We start from the raw sequence: 24,470 nt of genomic DNA, 5'->3' as shown, positions 1-24,470 counted from the left end.
TGAGTGTGCCCAATTCGAAGTCTGCATAGAATAACCTCAATGAACCGTTGTTGATGATGGCACGTCTTCCATTCGCCTATTGTGGGCTTCACCAGATGAAGCTTATTAGTTGTACAGGAGTCCCACTGTTGCTGCCATTTCGATAACACCGCTAAGCGGATAGCACGCTGGCTATCTTTGTAGGGAATATTTATGTTTTTAATGGCTTTTTGTGCTGCTAGAGATGCACATTCGTCTGCCTTTTCATTGCCTGGGATCCCTACGTGACTTGGGACCCAGCAAAAACGGATGGTCACACCAATACTGTTTAAAACAATCATGTTTAAAATATCACCGATTAACGGTTCACACTCAGATTTTAGATTTAGCGCCTGTAGTGCACTTAATGAATCAGTGTATATGACTGCTTTTTTGTGTTTACCTGTGATGATTTTTTGCACTGCTTCCCGTAGGGCGTAGACTTCGGCGCTGAAAATGGACATGATATGAGGCACTCTAATGCTGATAGCACTTTCCTCCATCACAACTCCGACTCCGACGTGGTTTTTAGTTTTCGAGCCATCCGTGTAAACCTCGGTATAATCTTTGTATTTATCCTGAAGTGCGCGGAATTCCTGAGTTAGGTGCTCTTGTGCGGTGTCTTTTTCCTTCAGACGAGCCAGTGAAAGATCACAAAGCTGCGTCAGATCGGACCATGGCGGCAGTCTCGGCGGTTTCTTGGTGATATTTAGAGCATCATTAGAAATGTCATATGTGTGGCAGTGCTCTTCGAAACGTAGAATGAGTGGTTTGATGGAGTGTGGTTTGTTAGAGTAGTGTAAGCGTGAGTAGCAATTCGTGGTAATGTCATGGCATATGTGTTGAGGTAGTGACCTGATTCTTAAAACATATGAGACGGTTAAAAACACTCGACGCTGGCTTAGCGGAGGTTCATTGCAGTCTACGTATAAACTCTGCACAGGGGATGTTCTATAGGCGCCATTGGATAGACGCAGACCGAGATTGTGTACGGGGTCCAGGCGCCGAGTGTATGACTCTCTTGCCGAGCCGTAAACAACGCACCCGTAATCTAGAATACTGCGTACTACCGAACGATAAATCCTCAGTAGGCATATCCGATCGGAACCCCAGTGCTTATGCGATAAGACTTTTAATATATTAAGCGCTTTGTGTGCCTTGATTTTCAGTGCATTTATGTGAGCCACAAAATTCAGTTTTTTGTCGAATGTGACGCCTAGGAATTTGTGTTCATGTTTTATCGTAATTGCAATGCTGTTTAATGTCATAACTGGGTCAGGGTGTAATCCTCTTTTTAGCGTAAACAGAGCAGCGACAGTTTTCTGTGATGAGAATCGGAAACCATTTTTGCCCGCCCAGAGCACCAGTTTATTTATGGTAACTTGAAGTTGCCTCTCGCAGGTTGATAGGCTCGATGAACGGGAAGCGATTTGGAGGTCGTCAACATATAGAGAGTACATAACTGTGGGTGGTATGACCTCGTTAATAGTATTCATTTTAACTATAAATAGAGTTGTGCTAAGAATGCAGCCTTGAGGCACGCCGTTTTCCTGGACAAATGTGCGTGAAAGTACAGTGCCCAACCGCACCTGAAATGTTCTGTTAGTCATGAAATCGGATAGGCAGTTCAGCATTTTACCTCGAACGCCTAGGTTAGCGAGGTCTTGAAGAATGCCGAATCTCCACGTGGTATCGTAGGCCTTCTCCAGGTCGAAAAAAACCGCGAGACAGTGTTGCTTGTATCGAAATGCCTCTCGTATTTCATGCTCCAGTCTGACAAGATGATCAGTAGTTGAGCAACCTTTTCTATATCCACATTGATGTTTGTTTATCAGATCTCTTGAGTATAGGATGAAAGACAATCTGCAGTTTATGATGCTCTCATATGTTTTTGCCAAGCAGCTGGTTAGGGCAATCGGCCTGTAGCTGCTCGGCGATGTAGGGGGTTTACCAGCTTTTAGAAAGGGAACTACTATTGCATTTTTCCATTGTTCTGGCATTTTGCCAGAGTGCCATATCATGTTGAAAAATGTCAGTAAAGCTTCTTTGGATATTTCGGAGAGATGTGCTAGCATGGAATAGTGTATGCGATCAGGTCCCACAGCTGTTTTTTTGCCATTTGAGAGCACGATCTTTAGTTCCTGTAATGTTAGGGGTTTATTGTAAGATTCATGTGAAGTACCAGTGAGAGGCAGTTTCTGCTTCTCTGCAGACTGTTTGTATTTCAGGAATGTATCCGAGTAGTTCGCTGAGCTGGAGATGTTGTAAAAGTGTTGCCCTAAGATGTCTGCCTGCTCTTGTATTGTTGTTTGGGTGTCTGGACTTGTAAGAATGGGTATGGTATAGGATGAATAGTCGCCTCCGAACTTTCTCAGCTGCTCCCATATTATTTTAGATGTGACTGTGCTATTGATAGAGGATATGTATTCCTGCCATGATGTTTTTTCGGCCTGCCTCCGGATATATCGGGCTTTCGCTTTAGCCTGCTTGAAGTTCACGAGGTTGCTGTAAGTGGGGTACCTCCTCAGGATGCCCCAGGCTTTATTTTGTAGTTTCTTTGACTCGCTACATTCCCTTGTCCACCAGGCATTTCGCTTTTTTCGGACATGGCTTGATGATCGCGGTACTGCTATTTCTGCGGCTGCTATTATGATTTCTGTGATTTTATCGTTTGTGTCATCAATGCTCATTTCTGGCGAAAAGACATCTTCTAGTTTTGCAATCTCCTGAAATAGGGGCCAGTCTGCAAGATTGATCAGCCAACGGCGTGGTTTCGAGGTGAGGGTGGGGAGTGTCGATGGCGATTTTATGATTGCCGGTAAATGATCGCTACCGTATGAAGATTCCAGGACTTCCCATTTAAAATCGTTAAAAATTGATGGCGAGCAGAATGCTAAATCGAGGCAACTAAACTTGCGAGTACTCGATGAAAAGTATGTTGGTGTGCCAGAGTTTAAAAGACATATCCTGTTTGACAAAATAAAGTCTTCAATTATTTGTCCTTTTTGGTCTGTTTTCTCACTGCCCCATAGCGTACTGTGAGCGTTAAAATCCCCTGTTAAGACAAATGGTTCTGGTAGTTGCGCTGTTAGATCCTCGAGTTCTCTCACAGTTATATGCTCGTGCGGGGGAATATAAATAGAGCAGATGGACAAGGTTTTGTGTGCGATAATCTTAACTGCTACAGCCTCAAAAGAGGTGTTTAATGTGATAGCTCGGGTGGGAAAGCCGCTTTTTACTACGATGGCGACTCCTCCCGATAGTCGGTTGGCATGTTCGCGGTCTTTTCGAAATACACTAAAACCTTTCAGGAAATTAGTGTTTTTTGGACCCAGATTTGTTTCCTGGAGACAGAATGCTACAGGTGAGTATGTGTTCATAATGTGCCTAATGTCACCTAAATTGTGGATGAGGCCTCTACAATTCCATTGTGTGATAAAAGCCATAGTGATGAAAATAGGAAGAAACTAAAGCGAGAAGGCTTAGATGAGCAGTTGGTGTCAATATATAAAGGTGACCTGTGTTGGTGACAGATATTTATTGCTGGCGAGATCGGTAACCATTCAGGTTACCGGTCCCTTTTTTTTTGTGTGTTCAGGATGATTTTTTCTTTTTTGGTGCGCTCCGAAGAACGCTGGTCTTTCGGCGTCGATGACGCCATGGTTTTTCCATCGACCTCCATAGCCTTCTCAGAGGCACTGGAGGATCGAGGGCTTGGCCCGGAGACGCGCGTCTCGGGCCTTGGTGTCCGGTTAAGTCGCGGGCCCTGTGCAGACAGCGTCTCTAGGCTCGCCTTTGATGATGATGGAGCAGCACTGGCTGCTACCACCACGGGGGCAGGTGGAGCTGCTACGGGCCCACGGGTGGTGACCGCTGCATGCTCCTGAAGCTGTTGTGGTGCTGCCCCCTGCCGCACCACGCTGGCAAAACTTCTCTGAGGCAAGACTCCAAGCCTCTTCCTTGCATCAAAAAATGAAATTTTCTCTTTCACAGTCAGGGCAATTACGTCTTTTTCTCTTTTCCAAAAAGGGCATGATCTAGAATAGGCTGGATGGTCGCCTTTGCAGTTCACGCAGCAGGGGGATTCCTGACACTTATCAGCTGAGTGGCCATTGGCGCTGCACTTGGCGCATGCCTCCTTGCCTCTACATGATTGTGATGCATGGCCGAACCTTTGGCACTTGAAGCGGCGCCTCGGGTTCGGTATGTATGGTCTGACATTGATCTTAAGGTATCCTGCGTCCAGAGAGCTGGGGAGAGTACTTGTCCCAAATGTTAGGATGATGTGTTTAGTTGGGAGTTGTTCATTGTTTCGTCTCATTGTTATTCTTTGAACCTTTATGACATTTTGGTTTTGGAAACCCTCAAGGAGTTCCTCGTCACTGAGGTTCAGGAAGTCTTCTTCGGAGATAACGCCCCTACAGGTGTTCAGCGAACGATGGGCGGTAATTGTGATATCAGTGTTGCCGATGCTGACTAGATCATATAGCTTTTCTATTTGTTCTTTCTTTTTCAGTTCAATTAGAAGGTCTCCGCTGCTCATTTTGGAAGCTTTGTATTCTTTACCAATAGCTTCTCCAAGAGATTTCGCCACCAGGAATGGGGACAGTTTGCGCAAGCTTGAAGTTCCTTCGCTGTGCAAGACGTGGAAACGAGGAAAGTTGTTATAGTCGGCACGTAGTTCAAAGTGGAAAGGTGCTTCGGTGCGACCTCTTTTTACAGGCCGATCTGGAAGATGAGGGAAAGCGTCTGCCATAGGATGGTTTCGAAATTCGGCGACGGTGGTAGCCACCCACCACCGAGCCCAACATGGGGGCGCTACAGGTTTCAAGAACCTGCAGACGCCACCGTCGCTATAACCAAATATTCATACCCAAGACTGGATATGATACACAAGGTTAACCCTCGCCGCCTGGAAAATTGGAAGTGAATAGAAGTGAGGAGAAGACAGGAAGGATGAAAAGTGAGAGAAAAGACGAAGATGTGAGGGGACAGGAAAAGGCGACTGCCGATTTCCCCTGGGTGGGTCAGCCCAGGGGTGCCGTCTGCGTGAAGCCGGGGCCAAAGGGGTGTGTTGCCTCTGCCGGGGGGCCTTAAAGGTCCAATCACCCGGCGTCGGCTCAACCCCCAGGATCCCCTTTTCCCCGGACACGGCAGAGCCACGCACGGCGAGGCGTGGGAGGGGGTCGAAACCCCCCCCCGTTAGCTCGGGTCCGTGGTGTCGCTACACACCAAACGCCTACTTGCGCAGACGCCCCTGCGGGGTTTAATTAGTTGAGACAAGCGACCGGGTCAAATGGGAGTCTACCTGCGAACAGTCCTTTTGAGATTTCGAAAAAGCGCTAATTATTGCGCAGCAATGAAAGTTCACCAGCGAAGCCGCAACCGAAGCGCCGATGAGCGCAACTAGCAGACAACGAGGATGACGTCACGCCAACCATCGCAGTGGTGTTAGTTATCGTGCATTCGTTAACGTGCGTCTGCCATGCGTGCTATAATCCCAAGCGCAGCCCGCACATAGATGAAGCGAAGTCGAGTGATGGCTGGTGTTGGCTCATTGTGGGCCTCTCGGAAGAATGTTGCAGTTACGCTCTTCTGCGTTTCGGTTTCGCCGGTTAAATTGGTTACCAGCGGCCGCTTTTTGTAAATCTCAAAGTGGCAATGGGATCTTCGCAGCAACGGCTCCAATTTTCTCATTTGACCCGACCGCCTGTCTCCGCTAACTAATAAGTTAATTAATTTAATTGTCATCGTTGTTATCTCTAGCCATCTTAAGGTGTCTCCCAGCACAAATAAAAGTAATTATGAAAGAAGCGAGGCAATATCGCATTTCCCTTATTTTTGAGGATGTTCGGACACATTTCTTGAAACGCCCTGTATATACGTATGCGCATACGCTGGCCGATCGCCGAAGCTAAACAGCATTGGGCTCGGTCAGTACGTTGGAGGGTGATTTAGGAAAGGAGCAAAAGAGCTAATTATGACTGTAGACGATACAGCATCCAATAAAAGCATGTTTCCGCGCGCCAGCTTAGTCCAGACGAACTATAGTCGCTTACGACCTAAGAATAAATACAAGCTCCGCCCTCAAAACCGCAGCACGCTTGTCAATCACTTATGTCAGAGAGCAGTGCAAGCTGGTTTCCTTTGGAACCGTAAGCACTTTTTCTGTGCTAATGCAAATACCACGCCTGTTGAAAACTTAAGGTTCGTCGTTCTTACCTAAAAGATGACCTTGACATCTTGGATGAAATTTGCCACAACATACAAGTTTTCGACTAAAAACGAGCGACACGAACATGTGTCTGTAAGGAAACACCAGTTATGTGAAACGCGCGAAAAGTTGCTTGACGTGACGGAAATGTCTGTGCGAATTCTCTCTGGGTGGGGCTTGTTCTTGGGCTGTAACCGAGTGTAGAGCGCGCAGGGGACACGGACTTCTACTTCGGCACGAGGGTGCGCTGCCACACGTGCGACGCCGACTTCACCATCGAGAAGTTCTCGGTGGAGCACCCCTGCCTGGTTGGACAGCGAGAGAGGGACGTGGCCTACTGTAGCGTCAACTCGAACTTCTGCAAGGTGGGCACGCTACTTTCACAGACGCCGAAACGCGGCCGAGTGCGTCATGCGGGTACTCGACTTTCGTCTCTCATGTCTATGCCAATTAAGTATACACGCATGCGCGGTCTTATTGCATTGCTATCGATAAAATGTGTCATCTCTGCTCGCTTACTGATCCACTCCCGCGTCTGTGTTTTCCACCACCCACACACTCGCAACGTTCAGGATTCCGTTCTTCGAAAAAAAAAAGGGAGAAATAACTCCTGTGCTTCGGGCACGAGCGGTTCCTCTGCCAGAGTGAGATTGATTCATCGTCCCACTCAATAGCATCAGAAGGTTCGCATTGCCAAACAGAGCGTGCACCACTTCTCGTCTGCCGCGTCTGTACGTTCATAACTGCGTACCCGGTAACTACAAGTTCCTTTGCCACCAAACAACACTGTACTGCAGGCAAAGCACGCTTTACAGGGGTGACCTTAGGAGAAGCGTCGGCGTTAAACGAGCAGCGTAAAATGAAAGGCTTAAACGTTGTTTCAAGAGCCAGTGCGTTGTCTCCACATTTGGTAGGGGACCACCTCAGCCCAGATAACCATCGACCTTTGCTGCGTTCTAGTATGTGCGGGCACTACAGTAAACTGAAGAAGCACCCTGCTCTTGCGTTTTTTCTCCGTGACTAAGTCAGTTCTGCATACTAACAGAAGGATGAATCTTTAGGAGCGGAATATATGTATACCGCTCAAGCTACGCCTAACGAGCGCCCATAATTTCGGTTAAAAACCTCCCACGTTCGCAGCACCACAGCGCAGCCGCTCTGTTACGGCATTGCGGAGCGGCAGGCGATAAGGGGACGCTGCGGTAAAGCTGAGTTCGGAATGGGTGGAACAGAAGCCTGCAGAGGCCACCATTTGCACATAAGAAAAGGCTCCATACGAGTGGCCAAGGAGGGGGGTTTCGAAGCCTGGCGCCCTGATTTTTTTTTCAATTTTGCATGTGTATATATACACGCACGCACGAACATACATAAAGTATGGTTGAACATCACCCGAAAAAAATTACTTCCCTGCAACGCTATGAATACTTGCAGCAACAGCCGTTGCGTTCCCAGCGTACTAGGACAAAGAATGACAGTTGTTTTCTGAACGACAAAGCACCCCCCCCCCCACAATCCAGAAACATACTTTCAAGGACCGTTGTGCTGCGGTGGCATGAAATGAAGACAAGATTAGAAAAACAATTCAGACATTTACTTCGTTCGATTGCTGTTGCTCCAAAATTGGACCAGCGGTCTAGTTACTCTTTCTTTTTTTTTTAGGGCGTCGACGATTGATTGCAAGTGAAAAGCCCTTGCTGTACATATTTTTTTTCTTTCTTTCTCTTGAGAGGACCGTAGCGCTAGCTTATTTTAGGTACTTTTAAATGTTTTCACTTGGAAAAAAATATTCCGTTTGCGATATTTGTTAGGTATATCTGTTATTTACTATATCTCATCTCTCAATTTTAATAGGTCGCGAAAATAGAAATAGTATTTCTATTTTCGCGCCATTTCATCTCTTGCATGGATGCTGGATACTCGCTCACGCGTTCTGTTTGTCCTGTTATGAAAATCCATCTCGGCAGATGTATTTTTATTGTTTGTGTCAATCAATCGGCGCAGGTGGAGGTGACGCGCCTTAACGGCGTGCTGGTGACGTACTCGCGGCGGTGTGCCGACAAATGCTCCCCGAATTGCTACGAGAAGGGCTTCGGCATGCTCAGGGAGCAGTGCACCTACTGCTGCCGCCGCAACCCCGCCTGCGGGGAGAAGCGCAAGCCCTGACGCCCGCCGCACGGCGCACGCACAGCCGCCACCACAGGTATGTAGAGCGAGCTTTTCTTTATCACGGGCCATTCCTTCAGCAGGGAATGTGGCGCACCCTATATGGGCGATGGGAAAGCCCTCGCTCTCAAAAACAGGCACGGATGCGCGCTGTGTGTGTGCGGACTCGATTGCCGAGAGCATTAATAGGTAGGGGCCTCAAGCTCACCTCAGCTAATACGAAATTGTCTCCTGCAAGGGCCTGGACAGTGAAGAAGAATAGAGCTGGGGGGAGGGGGGTATCAATACTTCGGGTAACGCTTCGCGTACACGTGAAGCCGCATAGTGACGCATAGTTGTAACGGAATTGCGTAAAAGTTAACGTCGCCTTACAGCTAGGAATGAAGTATTTTATTGCCATCTCTAATTTTCCGTTCTTCTCTCGACGATGACGATGGAAAGTGAGATGGACATCGCTGAAAAGTGTAGTGATGTGATTGCTGCGCCATTTGCGCCAAACTGCGCCAAGCGGTGAAACCTGCTACATCCTGCTACACAGTGTGTCGGACCGGAACAAAAACCGAAAACGTAAAACGAAAAAAAAAAACAAAATTTTTGACCGGAACGAAAACGCAACCGAAACTTTAGCTATTATATCGTCCCGGAGTGAAACTGAAATTTTTTCAACAGTTTTTCGGTTCACGAGGGAACTTCGCAATCCGGAACTGAGCTCGTGCAGTGTGAGCATATCTCGGGGTACAGTAATAGCGCGTACCTCAGGCAGTAATTCCAAAGCAAAGATATGTTGAAATTGTACGAAAAACGAAAACAGTGGCAACCAGAGATGTTTATATTAACGCAAGTGGACTTGTGCGCGCCTGTCACGCAGGCCAAAGCGGAGAGGGCATTGTCGGCGCTGAAGAATTGTTACAGCGAAAGTTGTTATGAGATCACAACAGCCGATTTTGGCGCCATTGTTGTCCGCCACCGCCGGTATTCGTGACCGCTATCGCGTGAAATAAGAAAAAAAAATGAGATGAGAAACAAATTTCTAGGATCGGATGGGATTTTAACCCGCGCCCTCTGCGTGGCAGTCGAGTCTTCCACCACATTGCCGCGCTGGTGCTTGTAACTCCTTCGCAAGAATACTCTATACAGGCGTCATGTCGGGCAAGCAATCGTGTTAACATATGTAATATAGCGTGGTAGAAGAGTAAAATAAGAACCAGTCATGCCTCCCACCCACTGCAAAGTGCTCAGGCATAATTCTTCATCGTCATCAGCCACAGCACAAAGTGCACACAATGCCTTACAGATGTGTAGCGGGTACCACGATTCTCCGAAGAATGACGAAAGAATGGCATAGTGGGAACTTCGCTACTTCAGAAAAATTACGATGATTTATGGCGTAGTGGGTACCTTGCATGTGTACTTGTATTATAGTTGCCCCAAGAGACTGTACAACGCACTCTACAAAGTCCGCTCTTCCAGCTTTCGCTGTCACTGTGCTGCGTATTCCGCGCAGGCCTGGCGATCTTTTTATCAGAACAGCGGTCTCGCACATCAGAGAGCACACTCATTGACGTGCTGCTTCTGAGATCGTCCTCACTCCCTTGACACAAAGCACTGAGCCCACTAAAAAAAAATCGCAATTGACTTTTGAGAAAATAAATACTATGACTTTGAAGGGTATACTGGTTTGTTCTAGTTGGTAGGAATTCGTGGCACAGTTACTTCCGCTCCTCTGAAGAACATGTTTTAACGCGATAGCGTTAAAGAGCTCGTTCCGCAGAAATTCCGGTGTCGGCGTCGGCGTCGGCGTCGTTGGTTGTGAGCGAAAAATCATCATCTTGCCTGTGGCCGAAAAATCGAGAAAGATGCAAATAAAATAAAATAATAAAAAATCTGAGGCTCGAGTGAGAATCGAACCCAGGCCGTCTGCGCGGCTAGCAGGTGTTCTACCACAGAGCCACTACATTTTTTTTGTTTATTACGGATAGTTTTCAATTTCATGTCACAAACATACATATTCACTCACAAAATACGAACAACACGCACAACAATGATGGTGCTACTTAGAAAGATCAATCTGTCGAAAATTTAGAACCGCTTCAATGAAACCAGGTCATCTAACACAGACATCCATATTGGTGGTTCTTCCTGAACTCGATAGGTTTCTCTTAAATATACTCGATGAAATACTCTCTAGCTGAACGAGCTTCTAGATTGGCCATTCTAGTTTTCCATATGCTGTGCATGCATGCCAGCATAACCATGTCATAGAGGAAGCCTGTTGTATCTATGGGAAGGAAGCGAATACCATCGGGAGTAACCGGTGATTCCTTCATTAAAGTGCGTTGAAGAATGCCCCATAAAAGTACTGCATCCCAACAATCGAAAAATATGTGTTCTATTGTTTCTGGTTGGTTGAATATTATACAATTTATACTACAGGGATTTATACTACAGACAGAAAGTGTGTTGCTCTGTAGTTGAAAGAAAAAGTACACCATCTCCCACTAAAGAGAACCATGCGGAGATGCGAAGCAGAGCATGGGTCGACTTAAGTTCCGTTTATCACGGGCACCTTGTCCGATGTTAACGTGTCCTTGCAAGTGGAGCCCACCATGAATTCACTGTAGTTGCTGTTACTGTTACTCGTCCTGAACTCTTGTTGGAGCATGCCACGCGGGTTCATCGCGCGTCTGCAGAATCTCGTTCCCCGACGCCATCACGTGATTGCTGAGAGAGTGTAAGGGGGAGAGACAGCGTCTTACCCAGCCCCTTACACAGGCCCCAACGCGCTAGCGCGTGCCAGCACGTTCTGACTAGGATACAACGCGTTGATTCATCGCGCGTCTGCAGAATCTCGTTCCCCGACGCCATCACATGATTGCTGAGAGAGTGTAAGGGGGAGGGGCCACAGCGTCTTCCAGGCCCTTACACAGGCGCGAACGCGCTAGCGCGTGCCAGCACAGATGGTTTTGTCTGCGTTACGCCAAGCTAGGACAGCATACGGCAGCCCGGGCCTTAAAGTGCTCTGCACGTATCATCATCAAGGCGGTCGAAGAACAAGAGGAAGAAGACTTCTCCTTGGCGCGAGCGCGCGCTCAGATGGCTATGCTAGGTAGTAGAAAGCGGACGCCACCGCCGGACACAGCCCCGAGCAAAAGCTGCTTCGCATCTAAAAAAATCTCCAGGCCTGCGCTGAAACCGCAGCACAGTCACAGCGAAAGCTGGAAGAGCGGCGTTTCTAGAGCCCGTTGTAAGCTCTCTTGGGGCTACTTATACAAGTACACTAGCAAGGTACCCACTACGCCATAAATCACAATTTTTGTGAAGTTGGGAAGCACCTACTAAGCCATTGTTCGTCATTCTGCGGGGAAGCAAGGCACCAGCTACACGTCTGCAAGGCATTATGTGCACTTTGTTGACGCGACGACTGATGACGATGAAGAATTATGGCTCAGTCCTTTGTAATGGGTGGGAAGCTTTAAACGGCCCACCAGTTATGTAATTCGCACTGGGTGACGCCCGGTCGCTATTTCCCTCTCCCGTCATGCTGTATAACATACGTTGACGTGGGCGAGAGAGGGGGGAAGGCGAAGAACTTTACTGAGACCCCGAGGAAATGGATCGTGCGCTTATGGGCTTCTTTGGCAACCAATACAAGTGCACTTGCGAGGAACCCACTACGCTATAAATCATTGTAATTTTTTAGAAGTAGGGCAGCAGGCACTGTGCCATTTTTCGTCATTCTACGGAGAGCCGTGGTACCTGCTAAACGCATGTAAGGCATTAGGCGCACTTTGTTCATGCTGTGCCTGATGACGATGAAGACATATGGCGGAGCCCATTGTAATGGGTTGGAAGCATTCAACAACCTACTCGTTGCGCAATTTGCATTGTGTGACGCCTGGTTACAGAATTCGCGTTGTGCGACGCTTGGTGCTTATTTTACTCTTCTACCACGCTATATTGCATATGTTAACGTGGTTCTTTCCCGACATGAAGCCTGTATAGGACTTTTTTTGCAAAGCAGTTTCAAGCAACGGCATGGCTCAGGGGTTGAATACTGAGCTCCTACGAAAAGGGCCCAGGTTCGAACCTCGTTCCATCCTGGAATATCTTTCTTATTTCGTTTTTTTTTCTTATTTCGAGCGATAGTGGTTACGGACACCGGCGGCGGTGCTGGACAACTACGGCGCCAAAAACGGCCGCTGAAATGATCTCATAACAGCTTTCGCTGTAAAATGACTTTGTTGACGCCCTTACCGGCATCTTCTTTACCCTCTTTAGAACACCCCCTTGTTACCTGTACCAGTGTATCGCGGAGTCTATGAAATCGGAACAGAGCCACTGCATTGCTTGGAACTGCACTGAAATTTACTAGAATGCTTCACAAACATACGCGTCCTGTGTATAGGAGTCACATAACGAGATATAATGTCGCAGTAAAACAGGGTACAAGCGTATATTGCCATCGGGCGTCACACCATGTGAACTGCATAACGAGTTGGTGGTTTAAAGCCGGCCACCCATTACAAAAGTCACACACAATACTGCGCGTAATCCCTACGAACACGTAGTGAGTGCATCGCAACTTCGAAAAAGTATCACGCGCGTAATTGCTGCTGATTTAAAGCATGTCACCCATTACAAAGGGCATACAAATTAGTGCGCGCATTCTCTTACACACACGTAGTGGGTACACTGTTCTCATAAAAGTGCTGTTGAAGAGGGCGAAAACCTTTACTATAGGTATGTCGAGTGTGTGCGTGACTGGGTGACTGGTGACTGAACACAAGCGAAACAGAGCGCGGTGAGGATGGAGCCGGATATCGCTATCGTGTTAAACTCTTAAAGGGGTACTGACACAACAATTTTGGCCTCGCATTTTTTTGCTGCAATGTGTTGCTGGGGGCCTGTTAGTCATAACACGGCACATCGTTTGCTGCAGCGCGCAACAGATAATTAATTACAGGCTCCTCATTACCGTCCAGTGTCGGTTTCGGTTTCAAAAACGAGAAAGCCTCCGGGTGCAACTATCACCACCTAGTAGGTGCGGCGCTCAACACGTCAACACACAGAACTGTGACGCACTTCCGCGCGGTTCGCGCACAGCCGCCGAGATGTAGGCTGCTGGAGCGAATGCGGCAAAAAAACATGGCGGCTTTTACGTCATCATAACTTGTTGCAGCGTGGTCACGTGAGTGAAGTAGGGGGTCCCCAAGAGTCCCCTTTGAGGGTATCAGTAGCGCGAGGATGTCGATCTCTCACGCAAACTTCAAAATTCATTTAAAACAACTTCCAAGCTATATTCGTTGTTTGTATTTTGCAGATGATGTAACGCATATGTTCACCGGAATCGATCCCGCAGGCTGTCTCGGCCGCGAAATTTTGTGTCAGTACCCCTTAAAGGCGAAGCTTAAGCGTCGCCCATTTTTTATGCTTTTTACCCTTGTCCCACTTTCTCAAGAGGAGGGCAAGTAACTACATCACAAATCCAATGTTTTTTTATGATTAGCTTAACTTCAAATTTTTGCATTAAAAGAAAACCATTGAGAATTGTTACGGAAAAATTTTTTTTTCGTTCCGGAACAGAAACGGAACGGAACTTTTTGCGGTGGAACGAAACTAAAACCGAAACGAAAAACATTTCGTTCCAACATCGTACTGCTACATTTCGGCAAAAAGATCTCATAATTTGCGCCGTGCATGCACCAAGGCTTCACGTTTGCGGCCTTTCGGACAGAAACAAAAGAAAGATTGCAGGCGCTCGGAATACGCACTTAAGTTACCTTTGTAAATTTTAGTGGCCATTGGAGCGGACAGGCGAGAGCTGTGTAGCTGAAAAAGTCTCTCAAGGCAACAGATAATATTATTCGATCGAGCAAACGGTGATGAGCAAGTGAATCGCACTTGCCACCTAGCTCTTGACTGAGCTTACACTAATGTTCATGCCTCACCACCATCCGTGCTGCAACCTTGCCCAGCTGCATAAACATGCAGTGTCTCGTAAAAGGCGATTTCAGCACCGAAGCGCGTAGTCCTTTTGCTTAATGCAAATGAAATCATGCAGATTGGTAGGTTTTACCAGAGCTTGAGGATCCAGACAGCGATGCTCGGGAGGGGCTCAAGTTCCCATGTATTGCGGCAGGCACACAGTATAGGTCAAAAATGTGATACGCAAGGTTTATTTCAGCACTCGACTACATGTCTATATTCAATTAATTTAATTCTGCATGTTGAATTTTCCAGCCGTCAAGGAGGGGGGACCCTGCCAAACAGTACCAACTACCCTATACTGGGAAAGTGCGACGTCAAGCCAGGCAAAAATTGTTACTGAATGTTCTAGAGTAAAAAAAAAAAGATCTAATAATCGGTGAAATTACAAGTTTTTGCGAGACGCCGGCCTTTTATATGAAGATTGATCGCATTAATTACAGTAAGCAGTACGTGCATGTTTCGTTTTAAGTAGACACAATATTAATGAGAACTAACAGTCGATAATGCCAAGGAAAGCATAGGGGATGTTCTTTGTAGTAATTAGGTTATAAATGTGAATAAAGTAAAGTGGACGAAAAGATAACTTGCCGCCGGCAGGGACCGAACCTGCTCTACCACTGAGCTACGGCGGCGGTCATCATCCCGTCCACTTTATGGGGTATATATGTGCATTTAAACCTAGGAGTGTTAGTCAGCGCCAATCGCAGCCATGACGGCGAGTATGGAACACCCTTTTTCTGCCTGTTGGCGTCACGTAGCACGTGATATATTTTACGAGCTGGCAGTTGACCAATAATGCCTCGCATATTACCTGAAGGCATCAAGTCTGCCAGAACGAGACCCTCGCTGTGAATGAAGGAAAGAAGACGACTTTTAAGGGCTCGTTTTTCTTTGTTAGATACAATATTAATGAGAACAAACTGCCATTAATGCCAAGGAAAATATAGGGGATGTTATTTGCAGCAATTAGAATATAAATGTGAAGAAAGTAAAGTGGAGGAAAAGATAACTTGCCGCTGGCAGGGATTTATATCCTAATTACTACAAATAACATCCATACTTTCGTTGGAATTATTGTCTGTTAGTTCTCATTAATATTGTGTCTAACAAAGAAACGCGAGCCCTCCAAAGTCATCTTCCTTCCTTAGTTCGTTTTAGCTAGGTTATTTTAGGAAAACAGTGTAGTCCTATTTGTTCTGACTTGCAAAATATTTCATGCAGGACACTTAAGTTTTAATACCATGCAATGGTCAGGATTTATCAACAATTCCAGCCGCTGCAGTGGCCGGTGGGATTTTGCTGGGAAAGCACCGTGGCAAACTATTCCGGTATATCGGTGCTGCTTCTCGACTTCGGCAAAAGTTCAAGTTAAAGAACCTGTCTAAATAAAATGCGAAGCCTTTCATTCTCGCAAATTTCGTTGAGCGCGGCGTTGGAATTCGGACACAATATACGAATGATTTATGAAACCCTCTATTTTATTAACCGCCAACGATCCAAAATCTTAACCAGTCTGTCCATAAAATGCGACAGCATGTATTTCACCATGCAATTCGAACGCCTAGGTTGTACTGAAAGCACAGACGTAATCGCAACACTAGTTCTTTTCAGCAGTAAAAATGATATGAGCGGAAAAATTACGCAGCTTGAAGCATCTGTGAAAGCCTCGATGAACAGCAAATGAGAAATGTATCGCGAGGAAATGTCGGCGGCCCGATGTCGCGGATAGTTAGAAATTTAGGGCTGTCCGCAGGAAAGCGAGGAGCATTGACTTAATTTCGCCTTTGAGATATTATATATAAATATACACGTATTTGCGCGTATGTTAAACGTGGTAAAACTTCTCCCCCTTAGCGACTTCAAAAGTTGTGTTCGAAAATATGTAGCAGCTAACTACTCCAAAATGCTGATTAACTGCTACAAACGGGGTTTTTGACCACTCCAGAAGCTACGCCAAAGTGGTCTCAGTCGATCACATCACTGAAAGTGAGGACCCAGTTTCGCTACAGGGTTTTCACGATCGTCATTGCTCGCAGCTAAGCGTAAGAACTGCATGAGGGCGACTCAGTCGCCTGAAAGCGCGAGCAATCAGTCAAACGCCGAATGACGCGCTCGGAGTCAGACTGTCAGTATTCGCGAAGCTTCTGCCACTGTTCACGAATGGGCTATCGTCGCGGTGAACGCTATCCCGAGTGGCAGGAGGGTGCACGTCATGCAATCAGGAAAAAAAAAAGCGCTCAATGAGGCACGTAAAAAGAGGTTCGTCAACACGGGCCCTGGAATGTAGAGACGCGGCGCCGTATTCGATAAAAGAAAAAAAAAGAAGAAAAAGAAAAAAAAAAGGGCAGCTACGCACTAGTGGCGCGAAGATGAGGAAGCAGCGGAGCCCTCCTAATTTCCATCCTCCTGACCTCCCCCCCCCCTGCTGTACTATGCTATACGTACACCCGTGAGCAAAAGTATACGGACCATTGTCGTCCGTATACCTTTGCCGTCTGCGCCGTCTAGTGGCGAGTCGTCTGCTGTCGAAAGCATTTCTCTGACACATTCCGTCAGAGTGACGCTGTCTTGAATGAATAAAACGCGCGAAAGAACGAGGACGAACAGAAGAAACAACAGACCACGGCGCTGTCGTCAGCTGTTCCGCCAAAGCAATGCTCTCGGCAGCAGACACCTGGCGACTACAGACGGCGTAGACAGCGATTTCGGCTCGCGCTTTCGCGGTCCGTATGCTTTTGCTCACGGGTGTACTACATACATATGGCTATGCTTGCTCTCTCTTTTTTCTATTTCTTGTGTTTGTTTCTTTCTGTCTCTTTCTCTCTCTCTCTGTCTTTCTATCTTCTTCCCTTGCTCTCTCTCTCTCTCTCTCTACTCGTTCTCTCGCCCATCAGAGTTATTGCATCCCACGCCGGACACCATATCGGCGCACGCGTTCTGGGAGCGAAGCAGAAGATGAAGAAGAGGACGAAGAAGAGAGCGCGTGCCAGTTCACGATGATGATAGCTTTCAGGTCACGCCACGTGGCATAACGAAAATCTTCCGCTGTAAAATCGCTGTAAATCCGGTTCCGCTGTAAAATCGGTTCCGCTGTTCGAGTGGGAATCGGGCCCGTGACTTGAACAGCTGCTTGCGTGGCAAGCAGCTGTTCTACCAAAGAGCCACGCCCGTGCTCGAAATTGTTTCGAAAAAAAAAAAAAACACTACTGTTGAAACTCGTTTCAACGAAGTGGTGACTACGATCGAATTATTTCGTTAAATTGAGAAGTTCGTAGAATCGAGAAAGCGATTTAAGCGAAAAGACCGGTGAATTCATGATTGTAAAAGGCTTACTCCAATTTAACAAACCAATTATTAACAAAATGACAGATTTCGCCACATATGCACACATGCATACCCCTGCACAGGCCATAGCTTCGACTTAAACGATGCGACGACGTTGGCTCGTGAACGAAAGTGCGGCAAAGGAGAACTACTGGAATCGTGGTTCATTCGTCTTAAACCGTCGGCTTGCAACAACAGCCGCGGCACCCTACTGGACGTTTACAAGGACGTATGCGACACTGGTCGATCTCCGCTCATTTGTTGCCAGTGCATATATACTGAGAATGCCACCTGCACAGGTGGCGAAACTATACTCCCGAGTAGAACTGCTCTGGAATCCCATCCGACGCAAGAAGACTCGCCAGCACTCTTGCAGGCTGCTCGACTCCTTGGCTCGTCGCGCGCGCGCACACACACACACACACACACACACACACACACACACACACACACACACACACACACACACACACACACACACACACACACACACACACACACACACACACACACACACACACACACACACACACACACACACACACACACGCACGCACGCACACACACACACACACACCACACACACACGCACACACACACAAAAGCGCGCGCACCAGACCCCCCCCCCCCCGCGAAAAAAAATTTCTGGCTACGCCACTGGTCCATACGTACAGAAATTATACGAGTATCAGAAGTCGATGACTGAAACTTGCTGGCAACCTAACACGGTGTATCCCTCGAATCTTGAAAAGAAAAAAAAAACGTGCTGCCCAAGTGTTCTCGCCACAGGTTACAACATCTGCAGGAGAATTACCGTGAAGACGGGACCCTGCATGATTGCGAATACGCGGATGCCACCATTCGTTTTATGAAAAGCATAAAGGAATGGTTTTATATCCATGATACTTCCTGAGCTGGAAGTGGTTACAAGGCGCCGATTTGCAGTCCACACGATCATCGTTTGCTGTGGCTTGAAAACAAGTTCAATGTGTTCAATAAAAAATGTACAGTCGTGTTCAGTCGCCTCAAGCAACGGCGCTCTCACAGAAGAGACTTTTCAAGCGTTCCTGTTCACAACGCAATCCACTGTGGAAACAACACGCTTCTTGTTTCAAGAAGGCGTCAGTTATGTGCTGACTAAGAAACTAGATAGCGATCCGATTAAGGCACTCTTTGGATGAATTCAACAAATGTGTGGTGGTAACGACCGATTGGACGCCAGAGCCGTTACGGCTGCCCTTGATCGGATTGTGAAGGCTAAGTCATGATGCTCGAAAGAAGCCGAAACGCGCGATACTGATGCTGAACAAGTGGCAGCCACACTGTCTGAAAAGTTTCACGACGAGCTGGAAGACCTAACGCAATGTCAAGCCCCTACACCAAGGTCGATGACTTGCTCGGGCTTGTTATATGTTGGCGGCTACATTGCCAAGCTAATAAGAAATTTTGGCTGCGGATCCTGTGAAATCCTAGCAACAAGGACGATCCTCAGTACGCTCTGTTGCAAGGCCAAGACAGGAGCGGTCTATGCTACCCAAGGCAAGAGTTTCTTGCTCTTTTGAACAATTTGATTAATTTGTTTCAGCGCGTGGCAACGCATCTGCCGAATACGCTTCTAGTTCTTCAGCTACTTGTCGAGCGTCGGCTCGAACGCGCACCAGTACTAAACTGTCCAGAGTTTGTTGACGACAGCCACGCGAAATGATCCGGGGCTTTAATTGCCGAAAAATTCATGAGAATACTTCTCATCAACCACACAAAGAAACTCACCGACTCAAAAGAGAAGCCCTCCAATTATGCACACAAGCCGTCCACAAAATTCATAAGACTGTGACGAAATGAACTCTCGTTTCTCGACGACAAAAAAAAAAAAAAAATCTCCCGCGAGCTGCTTGTTTACGTAGTAATGCCTATTCTGTGTTTTTATTTTTTTACCTTCGGACTGAAATTTGCTCAAAGCAATGTTTGAAGTGCAACAGGTATTATTCAAAAAAAGTATTCGAAACAATCAATTCGCATATTTTTTCTTCATGTGCCTCGCGTTAAAATGTTTCTTTCAAATGTTTATGATTCGGCGCTTCCTGAGGATAACGTTACGCTGTTCGACTCTATTACGCAGAAAATTCTGAAGGGGAAAGGAATCGCCTATTTTAACGACGCCCATGTAAATTAGCACGGAGAGTTATCACCAGTAGCCACGGCAGGGCTAGAGGAGCGGCAAATGCGCGCGCGCCGCTCCTCTACCCCGGCCGTGCTGTAGCTCATCCGGCGAGTGATTTTCCAGCGAGGGTTAAAGCCCCTTGACAGCGATGGTTGAGCGCTGAACTAGCGGCGGTGAAAGGTGGGAAGTAGGCCCGAAGAGCGCAGGCCTAAGAAAGTGCGCGCGTGCCGCTCCTCTAGTCCGGCCGTGTTGAATGCTCCCAGTTTCTATTTTAGATGCGAAGCAGCTTTTGCTCGGGGCTGTGTCCGTCCTTCCATCGGCGACCGTCCGCTCGGGAACCATGCGTGCTGGCACGTGCTAGCGCGTTCGGGCCTGTGTAAGGCGCTGTGGCCTCTCCCCCTTACACTCTCGGGAATCATGTGTGCTGGCACGCGCTAGCGCGTTCGGGCCTGTGTAAGGAGCTGGGTAAGACGCTGTGGCCTCTCCCCCTTACACTCTCTCAGCAATCACGTGATGGCGTCGGGTGAACGAGATTCTGCAGACGCGCGATAGGCCTCCAACGCTCAAGTTTGCGCGGCGCCGTCCGCCGCCCCAGCGGAGAGAGGGGAAAACTCCGGTAGCTGGGACGGGTCGCTCTTGCTTGGTTTTCCCATCGCGCGCGCGGAGAACGCGCTCCCCGGGGCTTTTATCTCGCATTTTTCACGCTATGGGTGCCGTTCCTTCGTCGTACTCGAAAGCAGGCACGCAGTCCTGCTGCATTGTGAACTGTCACAAAAGTTTAAAAATGTCGAAGAGCCGAAAACTTCCTGTCATGTTCTACCGTTTCCAATGCAAGCAGTCCGAGGAGCAGAGGCGTCAAGAGTGGATTATGGCAGTTCGCCGCGATGCTTTCGCGGTCTTGTCACCTTGAAGCAGTTTTTGTCGTACACAGTATTACGTACTATTAACGGGGAGAAACGCGATGATCGTGCTCATTTGAAAGGGAAGTGCGTTTGTGAACCGAAGTTACAACAAATAGACAGCCGCTGTACGTTTCGAGATTGCGCGCTGGCTTTCCGAGTCAACCATTTGTAATGTTACAGCAGCGGAGCATTTGGGCTTATTACACCACAGTTTAAATAACGTACCGTGAGTACTAAGTGTTTAATTCAGCTGATTGCGGTACATTTCCCGTCGCGGCTCCCTGTAAACAGAATTAAGCTGTATGTTTGCACTGAGCGTTTATATTGGCCTTGCATGCGACACGCCGTGATTGCTTAGAAGGCTGAAGTGTTGCGCTGCTAAAATCGTGGTCATGGGTTCGATTCACGCATACAGCAGCTGCGTTTCGATGGGAGCGAAATGCACTAACACCGGCGTACCTAGATTTACGTACACGTTAAAGAAACCCAGGTGGCCGAAATTAATCCGAATTAATCCACCACGGCGTGCCTCGTATTAATGTCATGCGTTCGGCACGTAATAAAAAGCATTGCATGCCGCTTTGGAAACGAGCTGAAAAAAGAACCAAGGTGGCAATTAAATTTTCGATGGCTTCGCGAATTCAGATGCGCTTATTATTGGGCACAAATCTCGGCATAATCATAAACATGCGCGATCCCAGTGGGTATTGTATAGTATCAGGGGTGTAGCCAGAAATTTTTTCGAAGGAGGGGGGGGGGTCCAACCATACTTTATGTATGTTTGTGCGTGCGTTTGTATGTGTGCGTGTACATATACGCAAGCAAAATTGAAAATCTTCGGGGAGGGTTTGAACCCCCCCCCCCCCTTGGCTACGCCCCTGTATAGTATGATGCTGACCAAGCGAGCTGTCGAAACAACCAAAGCGACATTCGAATAAGCGAACACGGTGCGTGATCAGGCGTCGATATTATTCGAAATGAAACACGCCTCTGCAAGAAACATGCATCGTCGAAGTGGGCATGAAATATTTATTTATTTTTTGTTTGCGTATATCATTATGCTGTCAAAGGGAACTCTAAAAAAATCCAAGGCGACATTAAACTTGCGATCCGACGTTGTTATCATTCGATGCAAACCTCGGCAAAAGTGAAACTCCCACGAAACTGAACACTGCGCATTGCGATGCAGCCAGTGACTCAACAGGGTAGATGTAAATTTATGCTCTTCACACTGAGCTCATAATAAATTTAAAGCCGCACGAGAAACTTGGCATCCAAGCAATTGAAAAGTTATCAATAGAAAACGCACGCGAAAGCGTGCTGGATGGTTGCTGACAGCTCCTAGTATACACGACTGCCGCAACGAATGTGCGTTTTACCGGTAACATAATTACAGAACTCGCGCAGTCACCTCCCTACTCATGTCAAAGAAATGTGCCCGTTCAGCATCTGCACGCACGCGCTCGCACAAACAGCATCGCCCTTGACGACCTGCTCGGTCCCGAAAAGGTGGTCGATCAACCGTCCTCCTCTGGTAAGATTCCCACCGTTAAAACGTTTTTTTCCATCTCTGGGATCTTTCTAAACCTTCAGAGCAAGCGACACGTGAAGCTGCACGTGCACGGCGAGCAGAGAACAGCGCGTGCAGGGTGCCTGAACGTGCGGAGACAACGCAGTCAATAGGCTGGTGTGGGGACAGAAGCGACCGGTTTTCGCAAGAAAGGCGGCGAAACGCGTGCGACGCAGCGCCCCCTGGCCGAGCTTGGGAAGCCTATGAACCAACGCGTTGTAGCCTAGTCAGAACGCGCTGGCACGCGCTGGCGCGTTCGAGCCTGTGTAAGGAGCTGGGTAAGACGCTGTGGCCTCTCCCCTTTACACTCTCTCAGCAATCACGTGATGGCGTCGGCGAACGATATTCTGCAGACTCGCGGTGAATCCGCGTGCTACCGCGTGCGTGGCGATGAACCCGCGTGCCGTGCTCCAACAATCGGGACGAATAAGAGCAACTAAAGTCGCGGACAACTTTTCTTGGCAATGAAGGGAAGGCTACGGGGGCGGAGCTACTGCACATGTACTGCTCCGCGAAGTAGTCCGGTTCGGCGCGCGTTTCGAATTTAGTTTTGGTTTGCGAACCTTCCGTACCTCCTGTGACGGCCATTTCATTATTCGAGCGGCCGTCGCAGGCTTACACAGCCATTTGTTAGTGAAATTCGTCAGAAGCTCCCTCGGCGAGTCGTCGGGAAAGCTGGAGGGTGTCGAGCGCTCACCTGAAGACGAAGGCGCCATTTTGACTGTGAGGTGCACGTAAAAGGTGCGACGTTTTCACAGGTGCAAAAACGCGAAATGACGCTGCATAAATCAAAACAAATATAAATATCTCCTTGGCGCGCTGACCGTCTCTTCAAACAGCGCCCCGCAGAAAATAAAGCTATGTTGTTATTTTTACTGTCACGCAGAAAACACGGACGCAATTGTGGGACTATAATCTTCAACGGTAGCACACGCGTAGTTCGGCTCTCTAGTCTTCCCTTCATTGCCAAGAAAAGTTGTCCGCGAGTATACAGTGAATTCATGGTGTGCTCCACTTGCAAGGACGCGTTAACATCGGGCAAGGTGCCTGTGATGAACGGAACTTTAAGTCGACCCGTGCGCTGCATCGCATCCCCACATGGTTCCCTTTTAGTGGGAGATGGTGTAATTTTTTCTGCCAGAGGTGGCGCTGCCTGTCAAGAGCAGCAGCGCCACTAAGCGATGTTTGGGGAGCCTATGGCTATGGATTCACATAGTGTTTGCAAGCTTTGTGTAAAAAATAAATAAATAAATAAAATTCAACTCAATTCAAGATACTTTGCATTTAAAACACGCTCAGCACTCGTCTCTATCTGGATCTCTTTCTTTTTTCTTCTTTCGCAAAGCGCATTCGTCTTGCGCTTGAGCTCGCTAGATTTTTCACTCTATAAAGCAAGAAGGTATCACAATTAAACGAAACCTGTAATCTTCAGCAAAAAAAAAAAAAACACACACATACACAAGAACGTGACACGTGCATTAATGCACCGGCTAATGGTAGAGTTACACGATGAATGCGGTAAAGAGCGTATCACAGAGTTGAATTCTCTCATTTTTCCGCAGCGCGCCCCTTGAGCCCAGCACGCGCAGTAGGCCAGCAGCCCGCACCGCCGAGGCGGGTGTCGGGGCCCCAGACAGCGCCGGGCCAGCAGCCTCCGAGCTCCGTAGGGACTGCCATCACGAGCCTTCCTTCCTCCTCGCCTGCTGGCACATCCTGGTGGCCGCCATCGGTCGCAGCTTTCCTCGCCACGCGTCTCTGATGCGATGCCTGCTGATCGCCGACACGTGACACACTGATCCGAGTCTCTCGTTTATCCACGACCGGCTTTTCGGATAAACCCCGCAGCACTAGGCTGTTTCCCAGAGTTTTAATATCTATATATCTATAGATCAAGGGTCTCAAACTCAGCTAGCGGGCCGCAGTCACGACATTGAGCCCTGCAAGACCGGAACGGTGACGAAGGTTGGAAAGGGGGGAAATACTTCAGATAACTTTGCTATTTGAAAGGCCTTTCCTATATATCATATATGGCTCATTCCTGAAGGGGATTTGGCGTCAGGATTCGAACAACATATCGATACCGATCTGCAGGAGGACTATAATCTGGACGCCGATTCTGAAATAGTTTGC

The 24,470-nt window shown here is 47.8% G+C and overlaps 1 protein-coding gene across 1 annotated transcript in view; it reads left to right on the top strand.

Moving 5' to 3' along the window:
• LOC119390030 (uncharacterized) overlaps positions 1-24,128 on the top strand; it is a 54,255-nt gene extending 30,127 nt beyond the window's left edge. The window contains exons 2-4 of the mRNA XM_037657544.2: positions 6,446-6,597; positions 8,234-8,432; positions 23,903-24,128. Coding sequence (XP_037513472.1) covers positions 6,446-6,597; positions 8,234-8,395 — 314 coding nt within the window. The 3' untranslated portion in view covers positions 8,396-8,432; positions 23,903-24,128. The remainder of the gene's footprint in view (positions 1-6,445; positions 6,598-8,233; positions 8,433-23,902) is intronic.
• The last annotated feature ends 342 nt before the right edge of the window (positions 24,129-24,470 follow it).

This window comes from Rhipicephalus sanguineus, chromosome 1 (assembly GCF_013339695.2).
Source record: "Rhipicephalus sanguineus isolate Rsan-2018 chromosome 1, BIME_Rsan_1.4, whole genome shotgun sequence".
NCBI lineage: Eukaryota > Metazoa > Arthropoda > Arachnida > Ixodida > Ixodidae > Rhipicephalus > Rhipicephalus sanguineus.
This window is presented reverse-complemented; position numbering and strand designations above follow the sequence as displayed.